General features: G+C 40.0%; 2 protein-coding genes and 1 long non-coding RNA gene across 3 annotated transcripts; 1 reads left to right on the plus strand and 2 right to left on the minus strand.

Moving 5' to 3' along the window:
* Nucleotides 1–123: 123 nt before the first annotated feature.
* On the minus strand, nt 124–3,682 carry LOC135352411 (tyrosine-protein kinase JAK2-like). The gene is made up of 4 exons (XM_064551593.1): nt 3,566–3,682; nt 2,409–3,335; nt 932–1,840; nt 124–366 (listed from the first exon to the last, which is right to left on the minus strand). The coding sequence occupies exons 1-4, from the start codon at nt 3,680–3,682 to the stop codon at nt 316–318; spliced, it is 2,004 nt and encodes a 667-aa protein (XP_064407663.1). The 3' UTR covers nt 124–315.
* A 706-nt stretch (nt 3,683–4,388) lies between these two features.
* LOC135337653 (uncharacterized) lies at nt 4,389–5,038 on the minus strand. The gene is made up of 2 exons (XR_010395211.1): nt 4,984–5,038; nt 4,389–4,626 (listed from the first exon to the last, which is right to left on the minus strand). It is a non-coding gene; the product is annotated as an uncharacterized LOC135337653 (long non-coding RNA).
* A 4,094-nt stretch (nt 5,039–9,132) lies between these two features.
* Nucleotides 9,133–25,341, plus strand: LOC135334635 (uncharacterized). The gene is made up of 16 exons (XM_064529911.1): nt 9,133–9,436; nt 10,407–11,819; nt 12,414–12,551; nt 15,283–15,507; nt 15,920–16,144; nt 19,428–19,616; nt 20,547–20,727; nt 20,844–20,878; nt 20,928–21,017; nt 21,090–21,173; nt 21,603–21,820; nt 22,287–22,399; nt 22,659–22,824; nt 24,404–24,546; nt 24,644–24,795; nt 24,900–25,341. The coding sequence occupies exons 1-16, from the start codon at nt 9,259–9,261 to the stop codon at nt 25,142–25,144; spliced, it is 3,795 nt and encodes a 1,264-aa protein (XP_064385981.1). The 5' UTR covers nt 9,133–9,258; the 3' UTR covers nt 25,145–25,341.
* The last annotated feature ends 1,799 nt before the right edge of the window (nt 25,342–27,140 follow it).

Here is a 27,140-nt window from a genome sequence, read left to right on the forward strand (position 1 = left end):
TCAGCTTGAGGGCTTTTCAGATGGTATACAGATCTACAATAATTTTATTCTAGGTCTTGAATTATTATCTTGCAGCAAGTACGCTTTCAGCTCGTCCAACTTTTCAGCCGTGTTTGCAAAAAAGCTAAGATGACAACAACCTCCCCTCTCAACAACCTTTATTTTACTATAATAAAACCAAGACCTCCCAAAATGATTACAGTACACAAAATCAAAGGCACACATGTATAATATGTAAACACGAACAGTGTTCGATCTGCAAAAAGGTAGAGGTTATATCTACTACATGTATACAGATCTATAATTACATGATCATTATAATACTTTGTCATGGATTGGAAGTGGAATGGGTGGAGCCGTGGGTTTCTGGAGAATAAGAATTAAAAAATTGTATAATTATGTCGTGCAAATGTATAATGTATATATAATTATATATATACCGTATATGCTTGATCAGGCCGCGGCTACTAAATGTTTCATTTTGCTGGAAGAGGAGGCTACAATTCAAGAGGGGCCACTGTTCAAGAGCGGCGTTTATTAGCTCCAGATAATTTAGTTTGTCATCAAAAGTTGTTTTCACCTGCATAAACTTGAACTCTGCCATGAGAAAGTCTTTGTGAAGCACTAACAAGCTGCTACTCATAGCTACGTACATGTAGCTAGCTGCTAGTAATAATTTTTTTGGCTGCCACGTGTAGAAATGCTAGAGTCAAAGTTCACTGAGGCTACTATTTGAGAGCGGCTACTAAATGTTTCATTTTGCTAGCAAGGGAGGCTACTATTTGAGTGCGGCCTTTATACAAGAGCGGCCTCTGATCGAGCATATACGGTATACATAGCTATATACGAACTCTTCACAATAAACACAAAATTCTGTCGAAGTCTGATATGCTATAGTAGATCAATTTTAAAATTGTAACTACAAACTCACTGAGTTCCTTTGCATTTCAATAGTATCCACGAATGGCTTCGGGAACTGCTTTGCAAACTGAATCAGAGTTGAGTTGAGCTCTTGAGATAATGGTCGTCTTTGAGGCTCGTCTTGAAGACAACGGCAGATTAGTTGTCTCATTAGATCTTCTGGAGATAGTTTGCCAATCCATTTCATTCGCTTTTGTATCTGAACTTCCTTCCGTTGAATACCAGTGGCTGTCACTAGATTCTCATAGTGCATAAATTGTGGATACTCTTGTAGAAGAACATAAAGAATTAGTACACCAAAAGAGAAGACGTCCAAAGCATAGCCATATTTCGGATTCTCAGTCAGTGCCTCAGGGGGCATATATCCGAGTGCGCCGGGACCCCTTATCTGTTTAGAGGTAGGGTGGGCATCAATGATTTGTGAAACAGCAAGGTCAGCAATTTTAGCATGGAAGCTAGTAGTGAGGAGAGTGGTGTGAGCTGCCAGATCACAGTGAACAATACCCCGAGAATGAAGGTGTAGCATGCCTTGGGAGATGTCCAGAAGAATCGATACTTTTAACCACATTTCAATATTTTTATATTGCTCCAGGCAGATCTCGAGATTCATGTACAGACGCTCTATAACTAGTGTGAGCTCTCTCCCGTAATCTCTCTGTGGCCCATAGTGCACACCCATAAACTGGACAATGTTGGGGTGACGCATTCGACTCAGTAACACACACTCAGAATAGAACTTCTGGTAGAAAGCTCGTCTGTCTTCTTTATTCTCTATCAAGTTGACATGAGATTGCTTAGCAATGCAATTCATCCCATTCAAATGGATGTGGTAGAGAGATCCGTACGACCCAGCGCCATGTTGCTCACCGAGCTCAGGGAGATGTGGTAGGATGTAGGGAGTCAGCTCATCAGAGCTTGTCTGTATGTGAAATAAGGAAACTGCACAGTCAGTATAATATATTTGAAAAGACTATAGGCATGTATAATAATTATATGTATACGTATGTATATATGATGTCCAACCAGATTGGTGTATGTGTCAGGATAAAGGTCAAATTGACATAATCTCGGTCCCGTACGTGTTCATGAATACATGCAGTTAATTAGCTAAAACTATGTTGATTAGTGTAACTGTATGTATTTTACAAAATAATTGCAATGGGAAAGTTGCTATAATTGGTGGGGGGAAACACCAAAAAGCGCAGAAACAAGAAATCCGGCGAGAGCATAACTCCAATTTCTAGAATCTTTTCCTCCTTGTACAAGGATCATCATGAAATTTTGCAACCATGCACTTTCCAAACAACTATACAATTAACTTGGACCATGGGCATTTTTCTCAGATTTGCGATTGGTTTCACGAGGCACATGACCTCTCAAACCCAGGCAAATGCTGTTACTATCAGTTCAACACTCTAATATCTACTCAACCTATACCATAAAAGGTGCATGTGAGTGTCACGCGTATACCCAACATATGAACTTACCTCTTCGAGGATGGATGCAACATCCCCTGGGGACTTTGGGTGCTTCGTACTGAGCTGATTGAGAGTCTTGTTCAGGTAAGCTGTTGAGGGTCGAAGCTTCGGCTCATCTTGCAGACAGTTGATCGCAAGTTGGTAGAGAGGGTGACTCTTAGTCATTTGTTCTTCAAGGACATCTTTTCTCTCAGCAATCTCCATTTTACCAGGCTCCACTTTACGAAAATTGGTGACTCGAAACGTTTCTGGCCAACTTTGAATCGAGGTGTGGAGTACAAGATGACCAAATGAGAAAATGTCCATACTTGTATTATACTGAGGATTCTTGATTTTGGTTTCCGGAGCCATGTAGGATAAATTTCCAGGGGCCATTGTTTGCTTGATAATATGAGGGTCAGTGAGAAACTTCGATACTCCCAAATCAGCAATTTTGGCTCGACAATCTTCAGTCAGGAGAATATTCGGTGCTGTCAGATCACGATGTATAAGAGGTGGAGTTTGATTGTGGAGGTACAGTAGACCGTAAGAAATGTCGAGCAAAATGGATACCTTGATTGATATCGGGATGTTTTTACGTTTCTCAACGAACGTAGCAAGATCACTTTTCAATCGCTCCATAACAAGCATCAGATCACTCTTGGATTTTCCATAACACACACCCACAAAATGTACGATATTGGTTTCCGGAGCCATGTAGGATAAATTTCCAGGGGCCATTGTTTGCTTGATAATATGAGGGTCAGTGAGAAACTTCGATACTCCCAAATCAGCAATTTTGGCTCGACAATCTTCAGTCAGGAGAATATTCGGTGCTGTCAGATCACGATGTATAAGAGGTGGAGTTTGATTGTGGAGGTACAGTAGACCGTAAGAAATGTCGAGCAAAATGGATACCTTGATTGATATCGGGATGTTTTTACGTTTCTCAACGAACTAGCAAGATCACTTTTCAATCGCTCCATAACAAGCATCAGATCACTCTTGGATTTTCCATAACACACACCCACAAAATGTACGATATTGGGGTGGGACAACTTGCTCAAAAGGACACACTCATCGTAAAATTTCCCCTGTATACATTTTCGATCATCAGCAGATACTTCTTTGTTGGTCAGGATTCGGTGTAGCTTCTTAGCCATGCAAGGCAAGCCAGCAACGCTTACTTTGAAGACAAATCCATATGCTCCAGAGTCAAGATCATCCACATCTTTATCTCCTTCTTCAAGACCTTGAACATCTTGCAGCAAGTGCGCTTTTAGCTCGTCCAACTTTTCAGCCATGTTTCTGCAAACAATTACAAGCCCCTCCCCTTTTTGGATTATGCTTTGCCTCGATTCCAAGTCCTTTGGAGCGGCCTGGGATCGAAGCTTCCTATTAGAAGGCCAAGGAGCCACAAAAAGTGAGCCACCCCAGGCCCACAAATCTAGACTCGCAAGCCGTCACTGTTGCAGGCGAACAGTGACGGCTTGCGAGTCTACACAAATCAGCTTGAGGGCTTTTCAGCAAGTTGTCCCACATACGTTATTCTCCAGAAACCCACGGCTCCACCCATTCCACTTCCAATCCACGACAAGGTATAATAATATTATAATGATCATGCAATTATAGATCTGCATGTATACTTGTAGTAGATATAACCTTTACCTTTTTGCAGATTGAACCATAGATTAAGGAGGGAGAGGGATTGGAAAAACGCAATAGAACCGGATGAAACCATCCGTGTTACGGTTGACGTCATGTATATGATCAGGCCTCGAAACCAGGCCACCAGGCTTGAATCGAGGCTATACCAAAGGTGGCTGGCTATGAGTAGCAAAAAGACAGAAGACAGGGCTGATGAGCAGCAAATGTGATCGTTCCTGCATACATGCTGTAGGGGAGAGCTTGTAGCATCAGCCAGATTGAGCAAAACTCTCCCCTGGATCTCACCTAAGACACTATAGGCTCTATAAAGACAAAATTGTATATTATTATGCCTGTTGGCCATTTGGAAATATCAACTGTCTATTGGCCATTATTATTGTGATATTTATGACATTTTTGTGAAATATAAACTGAAATGAAGCTTGTATGGAAAAGTTACAAAAACAAAAAAAAATACGAAAAAACTTTCTTGTTCTTTTATGACTTTTTAACTTATATATAAGGATCCCATAATCTTTCTGAAGTTATTTCTTTCTTGTATTTGCCTGATGATGTTGGAATTTGGGTCTTCAAGGCATATCTGCATACACAAACGGTCGACATGTTCAACGTTTACCTACTAAATTGAGCAAGGTGTAACTTCTCACAAGAATGCATTCAGGTCATAGAAATAAGCCATTACGATGAACCTATTCCTATGCTTGGCCTATAACTAAAAATTGTGAAATTATAACCTCTTCACCTCTGCATAGAGGTACAAATAAACACATAAATTAATTAGCGTAGTTGATAGATCTACTTGAAATCAGCAACACATGTTTTTAAATCAACACCATTGTGGCTCATTACAATCACTAATGGAAACACTATATACTTTTTCTAGGTTAAAGATTATTTAAACTCTGGTTCTAGGGAGAAAAAGCATATAAAAACTCACAAAAGTGTTGTAGGGTCGTCTTGAAGCTCAAACTTGGACAAATTCACAACTAATGTGACCAAATTATTATTATTATTATTATTATTATTATTATTAACTTTTCAGTAGTGCTGAACAAAAATGAATAAAGAACTGAGTATACTAGTAAGGAATAGAGCACACTGCCAGTCTTTGACTTCTTAAAAGTCTAGCTAAATGATGAACACTAGAGATTTATAGGCTGGGTACTTAGAAGCTGGAGAAGAGGAGTTTTAGCATGGTTTTAGTTGCTGCTGGAGGTTAACGCCCACTGCCTATTGCACTCTGAACCGTAACACGGATGGTTTCAAGAGGCAACGTTGGAGTCATTGTCGCACGTGATCCCGTTTCCAATCTATTAACTATGTACTCAATCTATGATTGAACACTGTTTGTGTTTACCGGTACATGTACATGCATGTGTGCCTTTGATATTGAGAGGGAGAGGATTTACTGTAATCAATTTTGTGAGGTCTCGGTTTTATTATAGTAAAATAATTGCTATTGGCCATCCATTGGTGTTCTGGTATCCATTGAATTTCCTCAAAAGAGGGGGTTGTAGTCATCTTAGCTTGTTTGCAAACACGGCTGAAAAGTTGGACGAGCTGAAAGCGTACTTGCTGCAAGATGTTCAAAGCCTCGAAGAAAATTATTGTAGATCTACCTGAAAGCACATGTGATGTCACGTGATTATTGTGATACAGCAACTGAACTGCAGAAGCGAAGAACTGTAAAAATGAACTGCAGAACTGAAAAACTGAACTGCAGAAGCAAACTGCAAAAGTGAACTGCAAAGTGAACTACAAAGTGAACTGAAAAGTGAACTGCAAAGTGAACTGAAAAGTGAACTGAAAAGTGAACTGCAAAGTGAACTGCAAAGTGAACTGAAAAGTGAACTGCAAAGTGAACTGAAAAGTGAACTGCAAAGTGAACTGAAAAGTGAACTGCAAAGTGAACTGCAGAAGCGTAGTTGAACTGCGAAATGAACCGCAAATGAAAAATGGAGTAGGTGTGTACCTCAGGGCCACCGTAGGAAAGGGATAAGCAGCTTACATCTGTAGTTGACAGGAGTTGTTGGGTGTCATCATTATGAATCTCATTATATAATTATGAAAACAATGTTTTTGTGATGTCATCCTTATGAAACCATTAAATACTTGTGGTATGTATTTCCTGTCTTGTCTTGCAAAGTTGGGGGTCTTAGGGCAGACTGAAGGGATAATACAATTATTCACAGCATAATTTATCAGGGCCTAGTTATAATTTAGGTCATGCAGGGATTGATTTTGAATCAGAATGGTCCCCCCTTTTTTTTTTACCCCTCGTCCTGCATGGCCTTGTGGTTTAATCTCCTGTATAGTAGATCTATAGACATTTTAGTGCTGTTCACTGACTGATACAGCTTAATTAGCCTTAGGCCTATTTTCATCAATGGATATTAGGTCTACCACACAGAGTGAGTGGGATTATGTTGTGTATAATTATGTATATGGTGTACTGTATTGCGTTGTATCCTTTGCTATAGCTTGTAGTTCTCATGTTGGTAATTTAATTTGTCTTGGGTGTTTCTCCCTTACATGTGGATTGTTCTGGGGCGTTACTATAGTCTACATGCAGTTATTGGCAAGAGCGTGAAGAAACCAGTTAATTGGCATCAAGATGAGGTGAACTATTGGTAAAAGTTACTCGGCGCCTATCAGATTGTTTGCGGAGTCAGTAGAGCTAGCTTACTTAGGTGCACTATAAGCTAGTTGATGGACTTGCAGTACCTATAGCTTGCAATTGCGTACATTGTTCTTATAATTGTTTCACATGTCTAGCATGTATGTATACAGTTGTACCATGGCATGGATATCAAGGGTGTATTGGATTTGTACTACCAGGGAATACATACACAGAACTGCACCAGCAAACAATATACACAAGCAGATGTCCACCAGTGGCTTGTACTAAACTATGAACACCTATTGATTAGAAGCTGTTTATCCAACCCATTTACAACTGAGTAGTAGTAAACACTCCTTGGATCTGTGCTGTGCATATATGCACTTGTAGTACAAGTGCGAGTGTCAAGTGCAAGCACACGCACACAAAACATACACAAGTACAACTTGTATACTTGTGTACGTTTGTGCATGTGCGTGTGAAGTTGTACTTGACGTGTACGTTTTGTATGCGTGTGCTTGCACTTGACAAACCACATTTACAACTTCAGACACGGTTTCGAATGCGGTGTAGTTTTAGTGAATCTGATTGGATACTAAAGAATTGATTTTCACAATGTGATTCGAGTGGTTTTTCATTTTTGTGCTTTCCACAATTTTTGTCAAGGTAGTGTTCCTTTAAAAGAGAGGGTCCTTAAAGGGTGGAGGGAGGGCTTCAGACTGATCACAACCATGTACCCTATAGGGTGCATCAAGTTGAACATGGGATTTGTACCCTGTCATGGAGTGTCCTGAGAGTTTCAATGGATATATCCTTAGTGTCCAGAGGAGGTACGACAGGCGCGGTGCAGCTCAGGCAATTAGCCATTGATTGAGCAATAATTATTCGCCCACGTCGTATGTTTTTGCTGAGAGTAATCAGTGGCTAATTGCTTGAGCTGCACCGCGCCTGTCGTACCTCCTCTGCTAGTCATTTGGGAAGGAAGCCATTAAGATCAAAGAGTTCATAAAATTCCGATAAAGCAGTCTGTATAAGACAGGAAGTGCTACAAAGTTGCCTCATACATGAATAATATTAATGAGAACAGTTTTCTGATAAAGTTGAAATATGTAATAAGAAGACAGTTTAACGTGCGATAAACACTTTAAATTTATGAATTTGGGTCAAACTAGCATAAATGATTGCGGAAAGTTTGTTTTTGAGCAAGCTGTTCACTATCGACGTAGCAAGCTAAAAATTGGTTGAACAATTAAAAACGATCTAAATAACAACATATTCAAGGTAAATGCCATACAAATGAATGGTGTTTGCAAAGCAGTTACACAAACTTTGACATAAACACAAAACTTGGTAATAGCTAGCATAGAACACATCATGAATGATTTCAAGCCTAGATTGCTGCAAAGCATGCACATGCATCAGATGCACTAGTTGATATACTTTAGGCAGTCACTGGTTCCTTTCACATCTGGAGATATATGCAACCACACCCAATTTTAGCCCCATATGTCGTATGGCTTCTTAGTACGAGCCCTTGAAAATTCACAAAAATTTAGAAATTTCGGTGACCCATGGCATAGCACCACGCACTTTAGAGCATAACTTCTGCCATGACAGTATACCATGCACTGTATACTCCTTACGATATCGTAAGAATGTATCCTTACGATATCGCCTTTCAGGTGACGTACTTAAAGGGGGTGGGCACTCTTAAAAGGGTCAAAGGTCATTATCGTAACTTTTAATTAATAAAAGTGACGTCTTAATTTTTTGCTTTTTTTTACCAAACTAGTCTTTCCCCGCCTAAGTTTGTGATGGGATCTTCATGGGATCAGAAGATATGGACTTTGCAACACAAGTTGGTGCAGTTATTGACATGCCTGTGGGCCATTCCATACGAATTCAACATTACCTAAACAGGTGACTTCTCAGAATTGTAGAGTACCGTGAGGCAAAAACACAATAAGAATTTAATTGTATGGCTTCTGAGGTATGGCCACCTGAGTAACAGCAGTCCAAGCAGTGGACATCATGAGCAACCATGACTTGTAAACCTGTGTGTAAGTGAAGAAAACATTTCCCAGGAAAAGAGCGTCTGCCGATACAACCTCATAGACAAGTTTCTGCAGATCCTGATTGAACATTTATTTAGTGCCTTTAGTCACTTTGTGCCTTCATACAATATTGTTTGTGTATATATAATTGTGAATGTTTTTGTAAACAATCGCTAATTAGTTGGGGGTGGTCTGTTGCTAGGTAACAATGATGGTGTCAAGATACCCCCGGGGTCTGGGCTACCTGTATAGGAAATAGTTACGAGTGATTCAATATATGGTTCATGAGATACCATTTTTAAAGAAAAATGTGTATTTATTATGTTAAAGCTGCATGGAAAGGGTGTGGTATATGTATTTCCTGCAAATACTGAAAACTTGGGGGTATTATATCTAGTTGGGCGGAGTCCAACCAATTGCAACCAACTAGGGTCTTAGGGCAGATATTGGATATATTATAGATTCTATATATCCTGTGATGTAGTACAAACTGAGTCAACAAATTATTCTAGGTAGTGAGGAGTTAACAATCTATGTGATGTACAAGCTTATTGCATGTGTAGTGATTCTGTCTGCACTGATACAAGAGTCAGTACAAGATGGCAACTGTCCAGTCTGTGGAGCACCCACTGCTGAGGCTTCAATTACAAACACCTTTGCCGGCAGCTTCAGTAACACCAGACGGAGAAGACAAGCCGCTATAAATCCAGAGCCTGGTATGTGCATGAGGTCTATTTCACTACATATATATATACACGTGTTTTCGGTGTCAGAGAATTGTGCTTGTGATGTTATCATACGTACTTATAGTGTCATGTTCATATTATAGAGAATCAGAAGATTCATCATTTTATTCACTTAGGTATACATGCATGTGAGTATACGTACATTGACTACTAGTACTATAGTGAAACCAGGAGCCCATAAATAACAGAAGGAGCGGCTGACTACGGGATCACGTTTCGTAAGTGGTTATGACCGCATTTCCATATACTGTATAGCGGGTGTATTTCGAGGGCATAAGGTTTTCGCGGATTAAGCATGTACCGCGAACATTTATAACCGCGAATTTAATATTGCATGCATGCATGCATGCTGCAAAAAGGCTGCTAATCCACGAAAATTAAATCTGCGAAAACCTTTCTAAAGGCATTTCTTTGAAAATGTATACCCTCAAAATATACCCGCTATACGGTATGCAGAGTCACTAAGTGGTTGAATCCCTACACGTGTTATACGCAATACATGACTGCGGTTTGCAAGCACTTAGTCGCTTCCATAAAAGGAAGTGTGGTTTCACCAGCAATACAAAATATGATTCTCGAGCCCCTCCTTCTCTTATTTATGGGCTCCTGGTGAACCAGTGGAAATATCTTAGCAAGTTTGTGCTTTGTTCTATAGATCAGAGGAAGTCCGACAGGTGCGGTGCAGCTCAAGTAATTAGCCTTTGATTACTCTCAGCAAAATCATACGACGTGGGTCGGGCGTGGGCGGATAATTATTGCTCAATCAATGGCTAATTGCTTGAGCTGCACCGCGCCTGTCGTACCTCCTCTGGTTCTATAGATATAGTGATAACTGTCACACGTTATTTCAGGGGGCAATTAATTGATGTGCGACGTGCTACAGTCATTGTTTTTTAGTAGCCTTAATTAAATCAATTTAAACTTGAGATCTTTTCTACAGATTCCAATGCTCCTACAACACGAGGTAATGAGTTTGCCCTTGCATTTATGAGACATGCTGTTGAACAAGCTGAAATAACGCTGTATATTACGACTGAACAAAATGTGTCTAATTTCACTATTGAAACGAAGTTTTCAGGTCTAATAGGATTCAACGAGACATCATCTGACAGTGGATTGTACTCTCATACTGGCACAGCTCAGAGGGGAGAGTTTACTTTCATTCAATTGCAAGCTATTGATGGACTGCCAGGCCTATCAGTACAGAGTGACGGTAATAATACTGCAAGTGATAGACAAAAGGGACTGATCTTAACTGCAGATAATCCAAAGCATGAGCTCACAGTATATGCTCTATACAGCAGTGATGGTATTAGCAGTGATTTTGGTTCCTCCACTGATACCTTCATGGCTATTAACTGTGTTAATTTTCCAACGGCGAGAAATTATCAGTATTTCATATTCACAGTATATATTAATGGTGGTGGTGGTAGTAGCCAGTTTCTCATGACACCCTGTCAAGATAATACAACTATTCGTGTTAGACCATCACAACCATACACTCATCCCTCCTGGGTAAATTCAAGCGTGCAGCGTACAACTCCGGGTACCTTGTCTGAGGAAGAAGCAATCTATGGACGACGTTTCAATCGCTTTGATACTCTCTTGTTTAGCAATGATGGTGATTTAACCGGGACCATAATTACATCTGACAAGCCATTGTCTGTTTTCAGTGGCTACAGCGACTTTTCGTTTTTTCTCGTGGAGCAAATTCCACCACACCCAACATACGGCAATTTATTCTTTCTCTCATCAATTTTTAACAGAGTGATATTTCAAATAGGCTCTGTCAGTGATGAAGCCTCCATACAAGTCAACTGTCCATGTAGGCCAAACTCTGTGAGTAATAGTAGATTGCGCATATCCCTCACAGGTTCTGGGAGATTTTTTACTGCTGTTATGAATCAAGGCCAATACGTTGAATGTTCGTTATTTAGCAATCCAACAACAGCTTGCAGTATCCAGTCGATACGTCCAGTTACGGTTATGAGTTACCAATTGATTAACTCTTTCTCGATGGTGTATATACCACCTGTTGATTCTTATCTGACTCAGTATAGTCTCACAAGTCTGGGTGATTCTTCTGTATCCCTGAGCTACTCTCTCCAGGATCTAAACTTTCCGGGATTACTAGTCAATGGAAGTATATTCCCACCGTCCGATGGTTTCACTACCATCGACTGTAGGTCGGACTGTTCTAAGTCAATAGTGTGTGGGCGGGGAGCTACTGGTCGCTTAGGCCGCCAAGGAACCTTTGATATACAATTTTCTGGTGATGTACCATTCTGGGGGTTTGCAGGTTCTGCTGGAGAATTTACTTACTCTCTACCATTTGAGATGAGACCAATAGGATGTAAGTTCAAACATAGATAGAGTAGAAGAGGGATTGGAAACGGAAGTACCCTCGAAGTACCATCCGTGTATCTCCGCGGTTTTAATCGAGGCTTACTTTTTAACACGAGGGCTAAACATGAATAATTCATGAGAATTGTTTTTGCTCTCTGTAAGAAGTCCACGAGCAGTTCTGCTGCTAAACATCAATTTTCTCTAATACTTGAGGCCATTTGGGACACAGGACACTATTTAGTTACAAAGCCTTAGCTATATCAAAGGTACTATAGGAACACAAGCATGAAAAAGCGCTGTGTACCTCTAGCTACTTCACGACAATCGAGATTATATTTTCTTTGTTTCCAATTGATACCTACTATCAGGAGGCATGTGATTCAGTAATGGGGGTAGCTCTGAGATGTATGCTTTGGACACAATAAGTTTCCCGGGCTTTTGCGGGAGTTATGAGGAGATACACGGATGGTCCAGAGCCACTATGTAGACTTCATTGTAAAACATCACGTGAATCACTTCCGTTTCCAATCCCTCTTCTACTCTATCTATGGTTCAAATAAGGTCCATTGTTATTAATATTTACTTCACTTCTTTCCTCCAGTGGCCTGGATTGAAGCTCAAGACATTGTTGTTGTGGAAACAGTGGGTCTAGTAGATGTGGAGTTCATGATAACAAGAGGTGATCGTTCGATAATAACAAGAGCTTTTGTTGTCACTAGAAGTTTGTCTGCAACAGAAGGTGAGATGAGTGCTATATATGAACTTGTTCTTATAGGGCAATCACTGTTTTTAATTATTGCCCAATACGCACTGGATGACATTGGATGACATAATGCCCGAGGGCCGCAGGCCCCAATGGCATTATGTTGCTCCAGTGCAATATATGACATGTTGCACGAGGGCGCCTGCAATAACTAACTTGTTGCCCAATGACGTCAAACTCTTATAATTGGTCAATTTTTCCCTTATAAATTGTAATAAAAGATGTGTTTTGAGTTAATGAATTCATTAGTTTTGCTGAATTTCATAGTAAGGTTTTCTTCCTTCTCTTTGTCTGGTAAATTTACCACAGGAACCGTAAGTGTCTCACTAGTGTTTCACTATGATTATACAGTTTGGGTGGGAGGGGGCACTTCACTGAAAGGTCACATTTTTGTATGCCATATACAGAACTGACCACAGTACAATATGCCATATATTGGCACTGCTATTCCTTTAATCTCAGAGGTCAAAAGGCAACAAGTATTAGTTATTGCCCAGCACGAGTGCAACATGCCATATATTGCTCCAGTGCAATATATGGCATGTTGCACGAGGGCGCCTGCAATAACTAACTTGTTGCCCAATGACGTCAAATTCTTCTGATTGGTCAAGTTTTTTCCCTATATATTGTAATAAATGACATGTGTTTTTAGTGTATATATATAGTAAATTCTTATTTGTTGAATTCCATAGTAAATTCTTAAGTTTTGTTCCCACAACTAATGGAAAAGGTAGTAGCCTATAAAACGGACCAAATGAGTTATTGGGTGCAGGGGCGTAGGCAGGGGGGGCTCATGGTGCTCAAGCACCCCCTTTCTATCTGAGATTGTACACAAAGTGTACCTGATTGTCTAGCTGAGCACCCCCTTCTCTTACAGATCTAGCTAGTAGGCAAGCAAAACGAACTGGTCTTTAAACTGTTAGCTATTCTGGCTTAGATCTATAGACTAGTTCTCTTTCGTAGCAAAATAGACTTCTCTATGCAAATAGAAGATTGGGCCACGCCCAACTATTAATTATTACGTCATTAATAAGAGGTGTGGCTTCCGTTCAACTAAATTTCGGCGCTGTGCGGCTCAAAATCGGGCACTTCGCGCCCTCTTTCGTCATAGTAGCACCCCCTTCCTCAAAATCCTGGCTACGCCCCTGGGGTGGGATGGTGGGGCATAAGTCTACTGTATCTACACCCAGTGCAAGTGCATACAATCCCAGTGCATTGTGCCATATAATGCAGTGCAATATATGGTTGCTATGGTAGTGATGCAACATGCCATATACAGAGCACTGGATTGCTTTGATCTGCCCACTCACTGGGTAACAATGATAAATAAATTATGTGTTCACTCTGTTTCTTTAGTCTCCTTTAGTGCCTAACTAACACATAATTATTATACCACACTTACATCACCACTAATTGATCTCATTGGTCAACAGCTGTAGGATATATATAGAATATTAGCATACAGCCCTAGGCATGCACAGTTTTCAAGTTGTTTTTTTAGTTTTTTTGTTCAAGAAAGTAAGCAAAGAAAAAAGAGCCATGCTTGATGGTACTAAGACTCAAAGCGACGGCAGAAACATGGAAGCTGCTCTCCAGCAAGATGGCTAAGCTTCCATGGGTCCATGGGCCTGGTTTAGATACATTTTATCCAAGAAAAGCTTGCAACTCTAGTAAAGGACGTCGAATGGTCAACGCTTGGACCAAGGAATCTCTTCAGCATTTGTAGGAGTCGACGTGTTGCTCAACTAGCTCTTTGGCAGCTGAAAAATCCGGCATACAATCTGCATCGTGGATTGAATTGTTGCTATGGGAGGTCCTTTTATAGTGCTGCGGTCACGTGGTATAAGCAGAGATTGAAGAGAGAGGGATATGAAACTTGATGACGTGTACATACAATCCGTGTTGCCCAAAATGGGCGTGGCACGTTGTCTTTACTGCAAAAAATCATGTAAAATACTTTGTGGGACTGTATCTCTGGACTTGCTGCTACATATAGAACAAAGTTGATATTAAATGCAAGAGTGGACTGTTGGGAAGTGCAATAGCTCCTCAGCTAAAAGCCAAGAGACAGCTTGTTCGATCATTTCAACTTTTTTTACCTCTTGTACTTGTCCTGGAGCAAAATTTTGCAAAATTGTACACTAAAAATCGATTATACTTTCAGCATCAGAGCGACCTAGCCTTTGAGAAAGGCACCAGTTCATAGAATTAATACATAGCTAAAATAAAAACTCATCACTGAATCATCTTATGAAAAAACCAACTTGCTTTCTGCTACAGTCCCACAAGGCTAGTATAGCCAATAAACCAGGGAATCTGGCGTTTTGGATTTTATTTCCACCAAATATATTTTAAAAGCAATCTGTGGCTAGTCAATTATATTCTAATTTAAGTGAGTCATCCAGCTTCCCATGGGCCTGTTGTGTTTTATTTACAAATTAAACCGCATTTTTATAGCTAAATTTTTACTCTGTTTTACATTGAGCACATAAGTTCACGTTATCTAGTTTCATATCCCCTTTTCTTCAATCTCTGGTATAAATCAGATATACCAAACCTACTCGGAGGATATGCACCCTATATATCCTCCGCTACCATTGTTACATACCCCTCAGCTCCGCCTCAGAATAACCACGGTAGCGGAGGATATATGGGTGCATATCCTCCTCTTAGGTGTGTGGTATATCTTATACTTATTTACTTTCAGGAGAGGACTACACTTCAACTGGTTTGCTCCGAGGTACAGGCAATAGTGCTAACTTAGAATGGAGACCTGGTAATTCACTTCCCAATGATCGATTTATCGTACCTATAATTGATGATGACATTCCGGAACCAGTTGAAGTATTAGAGATTGTAGTTGAATGTGAAGATAAGGGAAACTGCTATTTACCACAACAAACTTACACCATCACCATTATAGACGATCAAGGTACGTACAGCTGCATGTTATGCTTATATATATAGTAGATAAAGCGTGTCTATACAATCATTGGCATGTATATGTGTCACAACGTCGTTTTGCGGCAAACCATGCATTACCAGAATGGGCTAAGTTAGCAGAAAATTTGACACTTTGCGATCTAGCAATCAGGCAAGGATCATGATCGATGTCCTACATGTACTGCATGGTTTTATTTTTGCGAGGCCATGCATGCGCATTAGCACTATGTCTTAATTGCTAGTTTGCAAGTATTTACGTTTTATGCTCGTAAAACAGCGTTGTAGTAAGTAGTGAAATTTGATCAGTCATGCATGTCCATTTCCTAGGCAACTGTAGGGAAGTAAGGTATAATTATTAACACCCGGGCTAATAAAACTGAGACATATCTCGTTTATTGTAGCTATTTGCTCTGACCTGCCTGAAATTGGATTTGGTACCTTGGAAAATAGAGTCTTGGAAAATAGTATCTTGGAATATGATATGGAGGAAGATATGATTAGTGGCACTAGACCAAATGGAACTGTTGCAACGTACACTTGTGATGATGGATTCAGGCTGGATGGAAATGCCACTCGGATATGTGACACTGGAAATTGGGCAGGCACGGTACCTGTGTGCATAGAAAGTAAGTCATGCATGAGTAATAATTTGTACCATGATGTGCTCTGACACTAAGGAATATCCATTGAAACTCTCAGGATACTCCAGGGTACAAATCTCATGTACCCTAGGGTACATTGGCTGTGGTAAGCCTAAAGCCCACCCTCCATCCTTAAAGCCAGTCTTTTATAGAACACTACTGTGACACACTAGGATCACATTGTGAAGATCAATTCTTCAGTATCCAATCAGATTCACTAAAACTACCGGACCACATTGGAACTGGGTTGTAAATGTGGTTTGTCAAGTGCAAGCACACCACACAAAGTGTGCACAGTGCATGCACGGCAGGGATCAAAGAGTGTTTACTACTACTCAGTTGTAAATGGGTTGGATAACAGCTTGTAATTGCTTCTAATCAATACGTGTTCATAGTACAAGCTACCTGTACCATGAATATCTGCGGGTGTATTGTTATAGTACAAATCCAATACACCCGCAGATATCCATGGTACAACTATTACATGTGTGTACGTGTATATATATGGTACTGAATATCAACATATGTATAGATAATAGTTATAGACTGAGTTCAAGGGATTATGAGACCCCGAGGGCCCGAGTCTGTAGCGCCCCCGAGCGCAGTGAGGGCGCTATATACTAAGGGCCTGAGGGCCTCATAATCCCATAGTGACCGTTGGACGAGGCCTATAACTGATTTAGAATAGTGCTAAGCTATGGCTAAGCAAGCTAAGCTATATTAACACAAAGAAGACTCTGCAACCAAGAGTTTCTACAAGCCTCAAGCAACGTTAAAGCTTTGCTCTGGCTAAGTCTACATAAAAAAACTTCAGTGAAGGCCATTTCCGTCTGTTGAGAATCATGCATAGCAAAAACTGCTAATAGAAAGTTGCTATTCTACTTAACAATTAGCTCTGCACTAGAGCACTAGCTATTGGTAGCTGCAAGAGTGAGATAAAGGCTGCAAAGCTGCACTGTTAACACAAAAAAATTAATTTTTAATGATGCACTGCATCATCGTTACTATGACTTCAACATAAATTTCCATAGGCAAGTACATATAATGAACCTCTGTAGAAGACCTCTACTGAAGTCTCTAAGTGAAATAAGGGACCTCTCAGTAACCAATCAGATTGCACCATTTGTGACAAGTATTTTCTAATAGCTCTGCCTATATAGTCAAACTGATCTGTATTAACTCTTTACTTTCATGTCAGGTTTAGGGCACTCTCTCATTATATATACAATATATATCTCGGTGTGCATGCATGGTACGTATATTGTGTGTGCCATTTCCTGACAGATTCCCTATAGATTTTCTTCAAATGTTCAATTTTACACTGAGGCATCAGCACCCACAGTGCTTTCATTGAGTCTGTTTTTGAAGTTATACTACTGCATGCATGTTGTATATATAATTATGTCATAATTATACTGTGTTAGCCTCGATCCCAGGCCGCACTATCATCAGGGAAGTGGGCCTGGTATCGACATGCTTGCGCATGCGCTAACCATCTGCCAGTATATATCTGACGGCGACGGATAAAAACGTTTATGGTAAAAAACGATGACGTCACAACGAACGGAAGTGGATTGAAGAAAATTGATAAAAAGTTTGATTGAAGGTTTCTAACCCATCAGATATAGCATTCTTATAGCTACCATTATCCTCGGGGCCGTAGACAGCGGGGGGGGGAGGGGGGGGGCAAGATCTGCCAAAACTATTGATCTGCACATGCCCAATGAGAGTGGGCAGGGCTATCTGATGCACATGCTGACTGCTGAGAATAAGTTATGACCTTTTTTTATGTAAATTCTGAGCTCCACTGCACCTCTGGGAAGCAGGCACCTTCCTAGTTTAAGCATAGATTGAAGAGTTAGAGGGATAGGAAACGGAGTGGTGCACGTGATGATTTTACATTGAATCTGCAGTGGAGCCTCGAAAATTATCTGCGCTACGCCCTATGAACGAGGCTATTAACCACATTTTTGCCGGGTAACTCCCAAAGCTGTGTTTCCTCGAGACATCATCTCTTTCAGCAACTTATAACACGCCTAGTCCATGAGCCACGTGTAGTACTTGCTAATGACTGACCACACCCAGTAAAAAGAGACTTTCCAATAAAGTTATAATTATGTTCCCAAGTCTGTTTTAGAGCTATATATTGGAACATGTAACGTGTAAGCGTGCTGGTTATGACTACTACAATAGGTATAGACTTTGAAATATAAGTGAGTTGCACGGACTAAGCACAGTTACTTGTAGTTTATTATGCACTGAGTGTAGAAATAGATATTGTTGTGATGGCCTCGATTAAACCGCAGCGTAGCGCGGATGTTACTCGAGATACCAACCGTTTCCTATCCCTCTAACTCTTCAATCTATGGTTTAAGCTACCTTGTTTTAGTTGCTCTAAGTTGGTGCCACAGCAAGTTGGAAGATGCCATACTCAAAGGATATGAAATAACAGTTGAACTTTTTTTAGTAAACATTTTCAGCTGGTATTTTGCCACCCCTGGCTGCAAATTACTTAAGCTATCTATACGACCCTGATCCTGCTATGTTAACAAAAGACTCACAGCCTGCAACAGTGTGGATAACATAGCCTCGAGACCAGCCGTTCGTTATCTGAAAGAACGCCTGGTCAAGTTCCAATGTAGAACTCGTTTAGCTGAGTCAGCGAGTGGTTAAGCTTGAGTAGTTGTGAACGGGATTGCGGTAACCGCAAACACAACAATACTATAGCCAGCTGCACGTTACTGTAAGCCGTAGTGTCATAATGATATTCACGGGCAAGTATGGTTGTTGCGGGCAATTACCTATCCGAGAAATTCTTGGACCAATTTGACGAGTTCTACCAGGCGTTCTTTCAGATAACGAACAGCTGGTCTCGAGGCTATGGATGACTATCGTCTGAATGGAGTGAAAGCTGTATGGTAACAGCCTATATGCATGGACAAGCCACATCCATTTACTACTAACCTTGGTGGAAGTTACAATCAGAAAGAAAATAGCTGTGCAACAAACGTACATGCTCTGCTAGCTATATAGCTCTGTGTATGACTTTGTCTTTGTGTTTATTATTTCTGATAAAATTGCAGTATATAGCTATAATGGGAAATTTTACTGAAAATGTCCAATAATTTTGCGCATGCGCAAGCAGTCAGTATCAGGCCTTCTTTTCTCTGTTGAAGGCCTGCGAAGGAGGCGTGTGTGCACAAATTGCTATTCTATTGACATTGTGATTTCCGAACAACCCTGATTATAATGTAATGCATTATTGCAGTCTTTTGCTCTGACCTTCTTCAAATTGACAATGGTACACTAAGTTTCAATGGCTTTCCCTTGAATGGCACTAAACCGAATGGTACTGTTGCAACGTACACTTGTGATGATGGATTCAACCTTGATGGAGATGCCACTAGGATATGCTTCGATGAATATTGGACGGGTACTGAACCTGTATGCACAACAAGTAAGCCCTGCATGCTGCATGGGTATATATAATTATACCGTATATATAGCGGGTATATTTCGAGGGTATACATTTTCGAAAATGCCTTTAGAAAGGTTTTCGCGGATTTAATTTTTGTGGATTAGCAGCCTTTTTGCAGCATGCATGCATGCGATATTAAATTCGCGGTACATTGCTTAATCCGCGAAAACCACGAACATTTATACCCTCGAAATATACCCGCTTACATACGGTATAATTATATATAGCTATAATTATAATACGTGTGTATGCATGGGTCGGTGTAGTCTAGTCTAGTTTTTGAGTGTCTCTCTACATTACCGCCCGCAGGTAATAGTTGACTTCTTTTGGCAAGGAAATTAGGTATATAAGCCGAAGGTATGTACGTATGTATGATAATTATGACGCCCACTTTAATTAATTGATGTGAATTTTGAATATCAAATTTATGTTTTACATTTCATTACCGGGTACGGTGTAGTCTATATATAGTCTATAATTTTTGAGTGTCAAAATTAATGTCATATTCATTTCATTATTAGGGTATATTCAACCTTTTTTTATTAACTATAGCTTCAACCAATATACATGTAGTACTGGAGATAATTTGCTGTCCTTGTGTATTTATGTGCACAAGTTTTGTAAGGTTGAGGCAATACAAAAAAGCAACATTTTTCAGTATTCATGCAGGGCCCAGGAATCCTTAAAACAACTGTGTCCCCCCCCAAGTGACTAATTAACCTGTGTTGGTTTTTAAGATGTTGGTTTAGCATAGACAGTGGTCAAACTTTCAATACTGACATATTCAGGCCCAGAAATCCTATATACTCAGCTTTAGTGTCCCCGGCCTGTCAGTCCTAATTATACTATAATATACCATGCAATGTTGACATACTAGTTATTTATCTGATCATTTCCCTCTGTGTTTAGACCTAACAATGTCGACTATCCAGCCAACCAATCAGGGAGGAGGTGTGTCTGACCCAGTGATTATCAGCATCATCGTTGTCGTGGTTGTGGCTGCTCTTGCTATACTGGCAATAATTTGCTGTCTCTGTTTTTTAAGGTTGAGACGAAACAAACAAGAGATACTAAGAGTGTCTACTATAAGGTGAGGCCTTTATGATGGCGAGCTATATACATGCAGTACTAAGAGGTAAAAGATGTGCCCCAACAGTGTCAATTGTGTTGTGTATAATTATTGTTGATTGGACTCCTTTTTTATAGAATGAGGAAGCTGTCTGATCGAAGTACTCTTAAGGGTATGTATCAGTATGCATGTACTATCAATAATTGTATCTCAATCTGCAGATTATCAAATGCGAGAGATCGTGAAGTATGTTCCAGAATCGATGAGAATTCCCAGCTCCAATCTGAAACTTCAAGATGCAGTCGGTCAAGGTGACTGACTATTGTACATGCATACAAAATTAGTATCTCTGGTAGTTTAATTTGCATGGACTATAATTCCAGGAGCCTTTGGGATTGTGTACAAAGGTCTACTAATGGACTGGAACAACGTTGCCATGAGGGGTGTGGCTTTGAAGACTCTGAAAGGTATAATTATAGCTGATCTATTCATACATTATAAGATTTGCGTGTCATAGAGAATTCCAGAAAAATATTTTGCTTTATTTCTTGCTTAAACAGTGTATGTCAGTTTCCTAGATGATTAGACACTAGCTAGTTAATTGTCTATATACATAGGAATTACGTGGGAAAAGTGCCTCAGAGGATGTATACCTACAACTTACTTTCTGTTGTTGAGTAATTGTAGTGTAGCCAGGGGCAGAGTTTGCGCCGGCATGAGTACTAGCTAGTCAAATGAGTTAGACACAATTTAGCGGTGTTCATGTGATTTAGAATCTTTCAAGTACTTAATTGTAGTACCCTCACTACGCTAAAGCAGTGCCTTTGGGTTTCTAAATCCGATATAATTATATAGACACCTCCAAAACAGTGTGTACCCCCCTCTACCTCCCTAAGGTCTGTTCACTCTGAGTGATGTACAGAGCATGGTGAGTGAGATCACTAAGATGCAAGAGTTCCACCACCCTCACGTCATGTCCCTGATTGGGGTGTGTCTCGATGCTGGATCCGGTGTTTCCATAGTGATGCCGTACATGACCAACGGGAGTCTATTAGACTACTTGAAGAAAGAGAGGTCTACCCTAGAGTTGGCAAAGGGAGAGGACTCTGAGAAGGTATATTTTGAACTCTATGGCATGAAATTTGTTTTTAGCATGCATGCTAAAAACAAATTTCATGCCAATCTTATTTGACTGGAAAATAGGGAGCAAGTGTTGCACAGTGAAACCTGTCTCAATACATGCAGCCATGCAGGTTAATATATGGCCCCTAAAGTCTTCATATCTAAAAAGCATGCATATGTTTGAACGTGTGTTAGCAGGCCACCTCTTTATTACAGCCACTGTATATATATATATATATATAGACAGGTTGCACATACCGCGCTAGGATACATCTTTTGACGTCTGGCCATGGTAGCTATAATACCTTCGAGGATCAATAACTTGCATTAGGAATGTCCAATTACAAACGTATATGAAGGGTGCATTTAAAGGATTTTAGGCCTATCAATTGAATTAGCGATTGCTCATTCAGATCCAAATTTTGGGGTTTCGTGAAAACATTATGCACCGTTTGTAGGTGTTAGCTGTGAGGAAGCTACTGTTGAAGATATGTCATCAGATAGCTCTTGGAATGGCGTATCTTGCTCAGCACAAGTTCGTCCATCGAGACCTGGCTGCCAGGAACTGCATGTGAGGCACAGAATTGGTCTTACGTGCTGTACCCAGATGTGTGAATATCATCACGTATTAGCTAATGCGTGGTACACAAAATAAAGTTCACAGTATTTTAATTTCGTATCTTCTCTCCTGAACAAAAAAGCCAGCCTCGACCTGTCATCACATACATATTCAAGCAGTTATGATTTAGTTGTTCACTGATAATAATTTTATCCTTGTATATACGTTCAAGTAATTGCAACTTAAAGGATTGTTCTGTCCTCATATGTAGGTTGGATTCAAATGGTGACGTCAAAGTTGGTGATTTTGGTCTGGCCGAGGACACGTATGCGCAAGGATACTTCAGACAGGGTGAAGCTGAGGGAGTCAAACTGCCGTACAAATGGTTGGCAATGGAGAGTCTAAATGATGCTATCTTCAACGAGAAGACAGATGTGGTAGGTTGCTAGTTGCCGAGTGGGAAGCGAGGCGAATAATATTGCTACCTGATTCTGGCCCACGTAGATATATAATATATATGTCTGTAACGGATGTGGGTTGGGCTCCCCCCGGGGGCGCTATAAGGCAAAAAAAAGCAAACGATGCACTTGCCTATATGGGCGTGGCCACCTCGTACTGCAACTCTATGCAGTGCAACTTTCTCTGCATAGGCTAGCTGCATATCTCTATATAGCTGTCTGTGCATCAAACACAAGGGAGGGACAGAAGAGCCAGAGCTAGGCGACAGTAGGCAGATCAGCAGAGGTCAGCTCATAGAGGTATCACAAAGTAGATCTATATACTAAAACGGTGTCGATCATGCCTGACATGACGTTTTTAGTTCCTACTGTACAGAGAGAAAGTAAAAGTACAATGTATAATAATAATAATGATATTATCCTATGGATACTAGCACAGACGAGTGATAATCATCAGTATCCATAGGATAATGCATCTATTGCTTAGCAACCAAAATGCAGGTTGAATCTGCGCATGTGCGACATGTGGTTGCTTTGTCAACCAGAAGGATGCGTAGCAACTACATTGAGTTTTCTCAGTTGAAGACGAGTTTAAGAGAAAGAAAACGGCTAAAAGACAAAGAAATAAGACTCTAGAACATCAGGAGAGCTTGCAGAAGGCTACTAAAAGATTTTGTAGAGAACAGACAAGAAAAATGTTGACAACCAGCAACCCGTTTTGAAAATTGTAGGTTAAACAGTGTGTGCTTGCTTTCTATCATGCTTGGACCGCAGTGTGACAACTGTTTTGAAGCAAAAACGACTTACAAGAGCCTGAACAGGCTTAAATGGTGGTGCAGTACACTTCTACATGTGCAATATTCCGCTCAAAGCACTCATTCTCAACACTGATGCCTGTTAGATGCATTGAATATGACTGCTAAACTGAACACTGACAACCTCCTGACCCTCAGCCTCACTGCAAAAAAGCAAAGAAGTTATACAGAGCATCAGAGAGCATCAGAAAAACATGAAAAGAGACTGATAAACATTGCATTGCATGACTATAATTATTAAGTGTGTAAATTATTGTTTTTCTTGATCTCTCTGCTGAAAAACGTTTCATTCCAATTAAGAATCACTTCCTAGTGTGCAATATAACAAGTGTGCAATAATACTTCCGGGTGTGCGATATGGAAAAATATCTGCACACTGAGTCGCTTCCTGTGCAATTTTAATGTAAAACGCTGATGTCAGCACTTATTAAAAAGCAATAATATGTTTTATAAGCTCACAACAAACGTGGATCTGATACTAGACCTAACACTACACATCACACTTCCACAAGTTGACTGCATGTCTGATCCTACAGTTATTTTCTTCACTATTCATTTAGCTATTATTATCAAACATAAAACAAAATCAGAGCTTCCCGCGAGGCGCCTGCGTATGCATGTATGTATACGAATGCCCTAGTTAAATAGTTAACCCTATATAGGACTTAATTTTTGAGTTCTCGAAAATTTGTTTTGCTTGACATTATACTTATATAGCCTTGTTTATTGTCTCCCACATGCAGTGGTCGTATGGTGTGACTGTGTGGGAGGTCTTCAGTAGTGGCCGGACCCCCTACCCTGGAGTGAATCCAATGTCCCTAGTGGCTCTACTCAGAGAGGGCAAGAGATTGGAACCTCCCCAGAATAGCACCTGCTCTACAGAGATGTGAGTATATACACTTAGATTGCAGGTGCAGCACTTATCAAGCTATTCATGTGCATGAATAGTTGAGTCATTGGCATAGCTGATTGTGTTACTACAGGGTCTCGCTGATGACCACATGTTGGTACGAGGACTGTGAAGAGAGGCCATCCTTCAATGAGCTAGCAGCCGAGTTGGAGAAAGTTCTGAGCACCATGGTGGGCTATGTGGAACTGAACATGGAGCTAGTTGCCATCACTGAAGATGAACACAGTACGTATTATGCCTAGCTCACTCTGAGATAGGAGACACTGTATTGAATGTATCATTTGTGGTATGATTTTGTGATCACATACTTTTATTTTATTTTTCTGCAGAGTATGATCACGTCCTCTCACTCGAAGAGCAGAGGAAACTTGCCGAGGCCACTACTGAGGAAGTTTCTATAGAAACAAACGCTGCATACGAGTTAGAATCCGAAGACGTCCTCTCTCTCAAAGTGCAGAGGAAACTCGCTGAGGCCTATGAACTGCGTAATGGGAATCGAGAACTAAGGCCGGTCGACACCACCAGATATGCTAATGCACTGTGCAGGCAATCTTCACACGACACTTCCGTTTAGCTAGAGCAAGAAAAATTGCTATTAAGACCATATTATTATAATTATATATATGCTCGTTCACTGATAACAGTTTAGCCTTATAGGCCTATATTATTTTCATCAATGGATATGTCTACCACACAGAGTGGTGGGATTATGTTGTGTATATCTACTGTATAATTATGTTGTACTGTATCCTTTGCTGGCTTGTAGTTTCATTTTGATACATTTGGGATTAGGGTGTTTCTCCCTTACACTTGATTGTTCTGGGGCGTTACTGTAGTCTACTTTAAAGCTGTGATTGTACAGCTGAAATTGGTAACTTATTCTATACAAGGGTGGCATTAACAAAGTAGGAGTATCTATAAGGCATTGATACTTGATTGAAGAATAAAAAGATTATGAGAGTTTGATCTGAGGTTACCCTTGTTCTGTTTGAAATAGTCTTTAAAATGAATGCAGTCCAAACTATTGAATGTCTGATAAAAGTCCAAGTATGTCCTTCTGTTTACGAGTGATAGCCATCCAAGTTTGAGGCATGTTGTGTTGTATGATTCTGTCCAGCTTTTAGTCGAGCTATCCCAGCGAACACCACCCACCCACCTTGCAGCTCGCTTCTGTACCTTTTCTAGTTCTTGGATGTATTTCTTTTGGTGGGGATTCCAGACTGGTGAGCAGTACTCCAAACGAAATTTAAAACGTGACGTCTTCAGAATTGCACAAAACTTGGTATAATATTATGTGTGAGAAATGGTATGATAACATCTCAGAAAACATTTTGGGTTTGTAAACAATAATTATGGCTTCTGAGATTGAGTTAATTAAAAAATGCAGAAATTCTCCACTTTTAGAAACTGGCTGCTGTTAGTTAAATTGTAACTTTCTAACCATTAACATTCAAGACTAAGAATGTATAATTATCATCTTGTTGCCTAAGAAATTCAGCATCATTTGGTATGTTGTATGGCTTCACTTGATACATTTTAGGTATTGTATCTAATTAGTATCCTTTGAACTCTGACTTCTCAAAAAGCGCTGTTTTTTCCCTGTAATTTTTTGTGTATCATGTTCCTCATACCATTCTCTTGAAGTGTGACAAGTTTGGTTCTGGGATTACAATGGGATCATGAGATATGTTGTGGGATGTAGTGTGATTTGGGCAATATTTGCATGTGGTTACAGAGAATAAACAGTCCTTCTTTGTTGTGTAATGTACCTAAAACATGTGAGCCAACTTTCCTGAACTTATGTTATCACAAGGAAGAATTCGAACTTTCGGCCGAGTGACATTTTCAGCCGAGGAACTGTAACACGACTGATAGCTAAAACAAGATTACAGCAACCATACGAACAGCAAAATAATACTGACACCACGCCAGCTATTTGATTGAGCGGCGACAAGCATATCAGCCATTTGAGTACTGGCACTACAGAAGACTATGAGAGAGAGAGTAACATCATCTTGAACAATAATTTTTTGTTTTCTCAAACGATTCCAGACACATGCAAACTACACACATTATATTATTTGCTAACTACTGATACAGTATAGTACTGCAGTCAGAAGGTGGACATAATCTCAGTAGAAACTGAAATGCCACCAAAGAATATTTTGTGATTGGTTTGCAAAAAAATGGTGGTTAGCTAGGGTGTTTTCCAAGTAAAACCACACAACTCACTAGTTTGTATACAATTTCTCTACCCTCACAGGCCATGGATGCAGCTCCAGAAATAGATAAATTTATACGTTGCCTACATGATTTTATTTTTTTAAACGATTGATCATCAAATCAGAACAGGCCGAATTTATCCAAAAAGGAGATTAAAGCTGCATCAGAAATACTGACCAAACATTTGGCCTAGGCTTGTTAATGTTTTTAAATGTTAATGCTAATGTTTTATACTGCTCAACTTTTATGAAATTACCATTGCTACAACTATAAAACGTGCTTGAACATAGGTAATGTCGCTCATCAACTTAAAACCTACGATATATTGCTAATTGCAATATTGCCAC

The sequence above is a fragment of the Halichondria panicea genome, chromosome 1 (genome assembly GCF_963675165.1).
Source record: "Halichondria panicea chromosome 1, odHalPani1.1, whole genome shotgun sequence".
NCBI classification, from domain to species: domain Eukaryota; kingdom Metazoa; phylum Porifera; class Demospongiae; order Suberitida; family Halichondriidae; genus Halichondria; species Halichondria panicea.

Bases quoted from the DNA above. Each gene is read 5' to 3' on its own strand.
- LOC135352411 (XM_064551593.1), bottom strand. From the start codon at position 3,682: ATGGCTGAAAAGTTGGACGAGCTAAAAGCGCACTTGCTGCAAGATGTT. The intron at 3,336-3,565 runs GTAAGCGTTGCT...TGATCTTGCTAG, and splicing joins CATATGGATTTGTCTTCAAA to TTCGTTGAGAAACGTAAAAA. The intron at 367-931 runs GTGAGTTTGTAG...CTTATTCTCCAG, and splicing joins TTGAAATGCAAAGGAACTCA to AAACCCACGGCTCCACCCAT.
- LOC135334635 (XM_064529911.1), top strand. From the start codon at position 9,259: ATGTACAAGCTTATTGCATGTGTAGTGATTCTGTCTGCACTGATACAA. The intron at 9,437-10,406 runs GTATGTGCATGA...TCTTTTCTACAG, and splicing joins CGCTATAAATCCAGAGCCTG to ATTCCAATGCTCCTACAACA. The intron at 12,552-15,282 runs GTGAGATGAGTG...ATTTACTTTCAG, and splicing joins AAGTTTGTCTGCAACAGAAG to GAGAGGACTACACTTCAACT.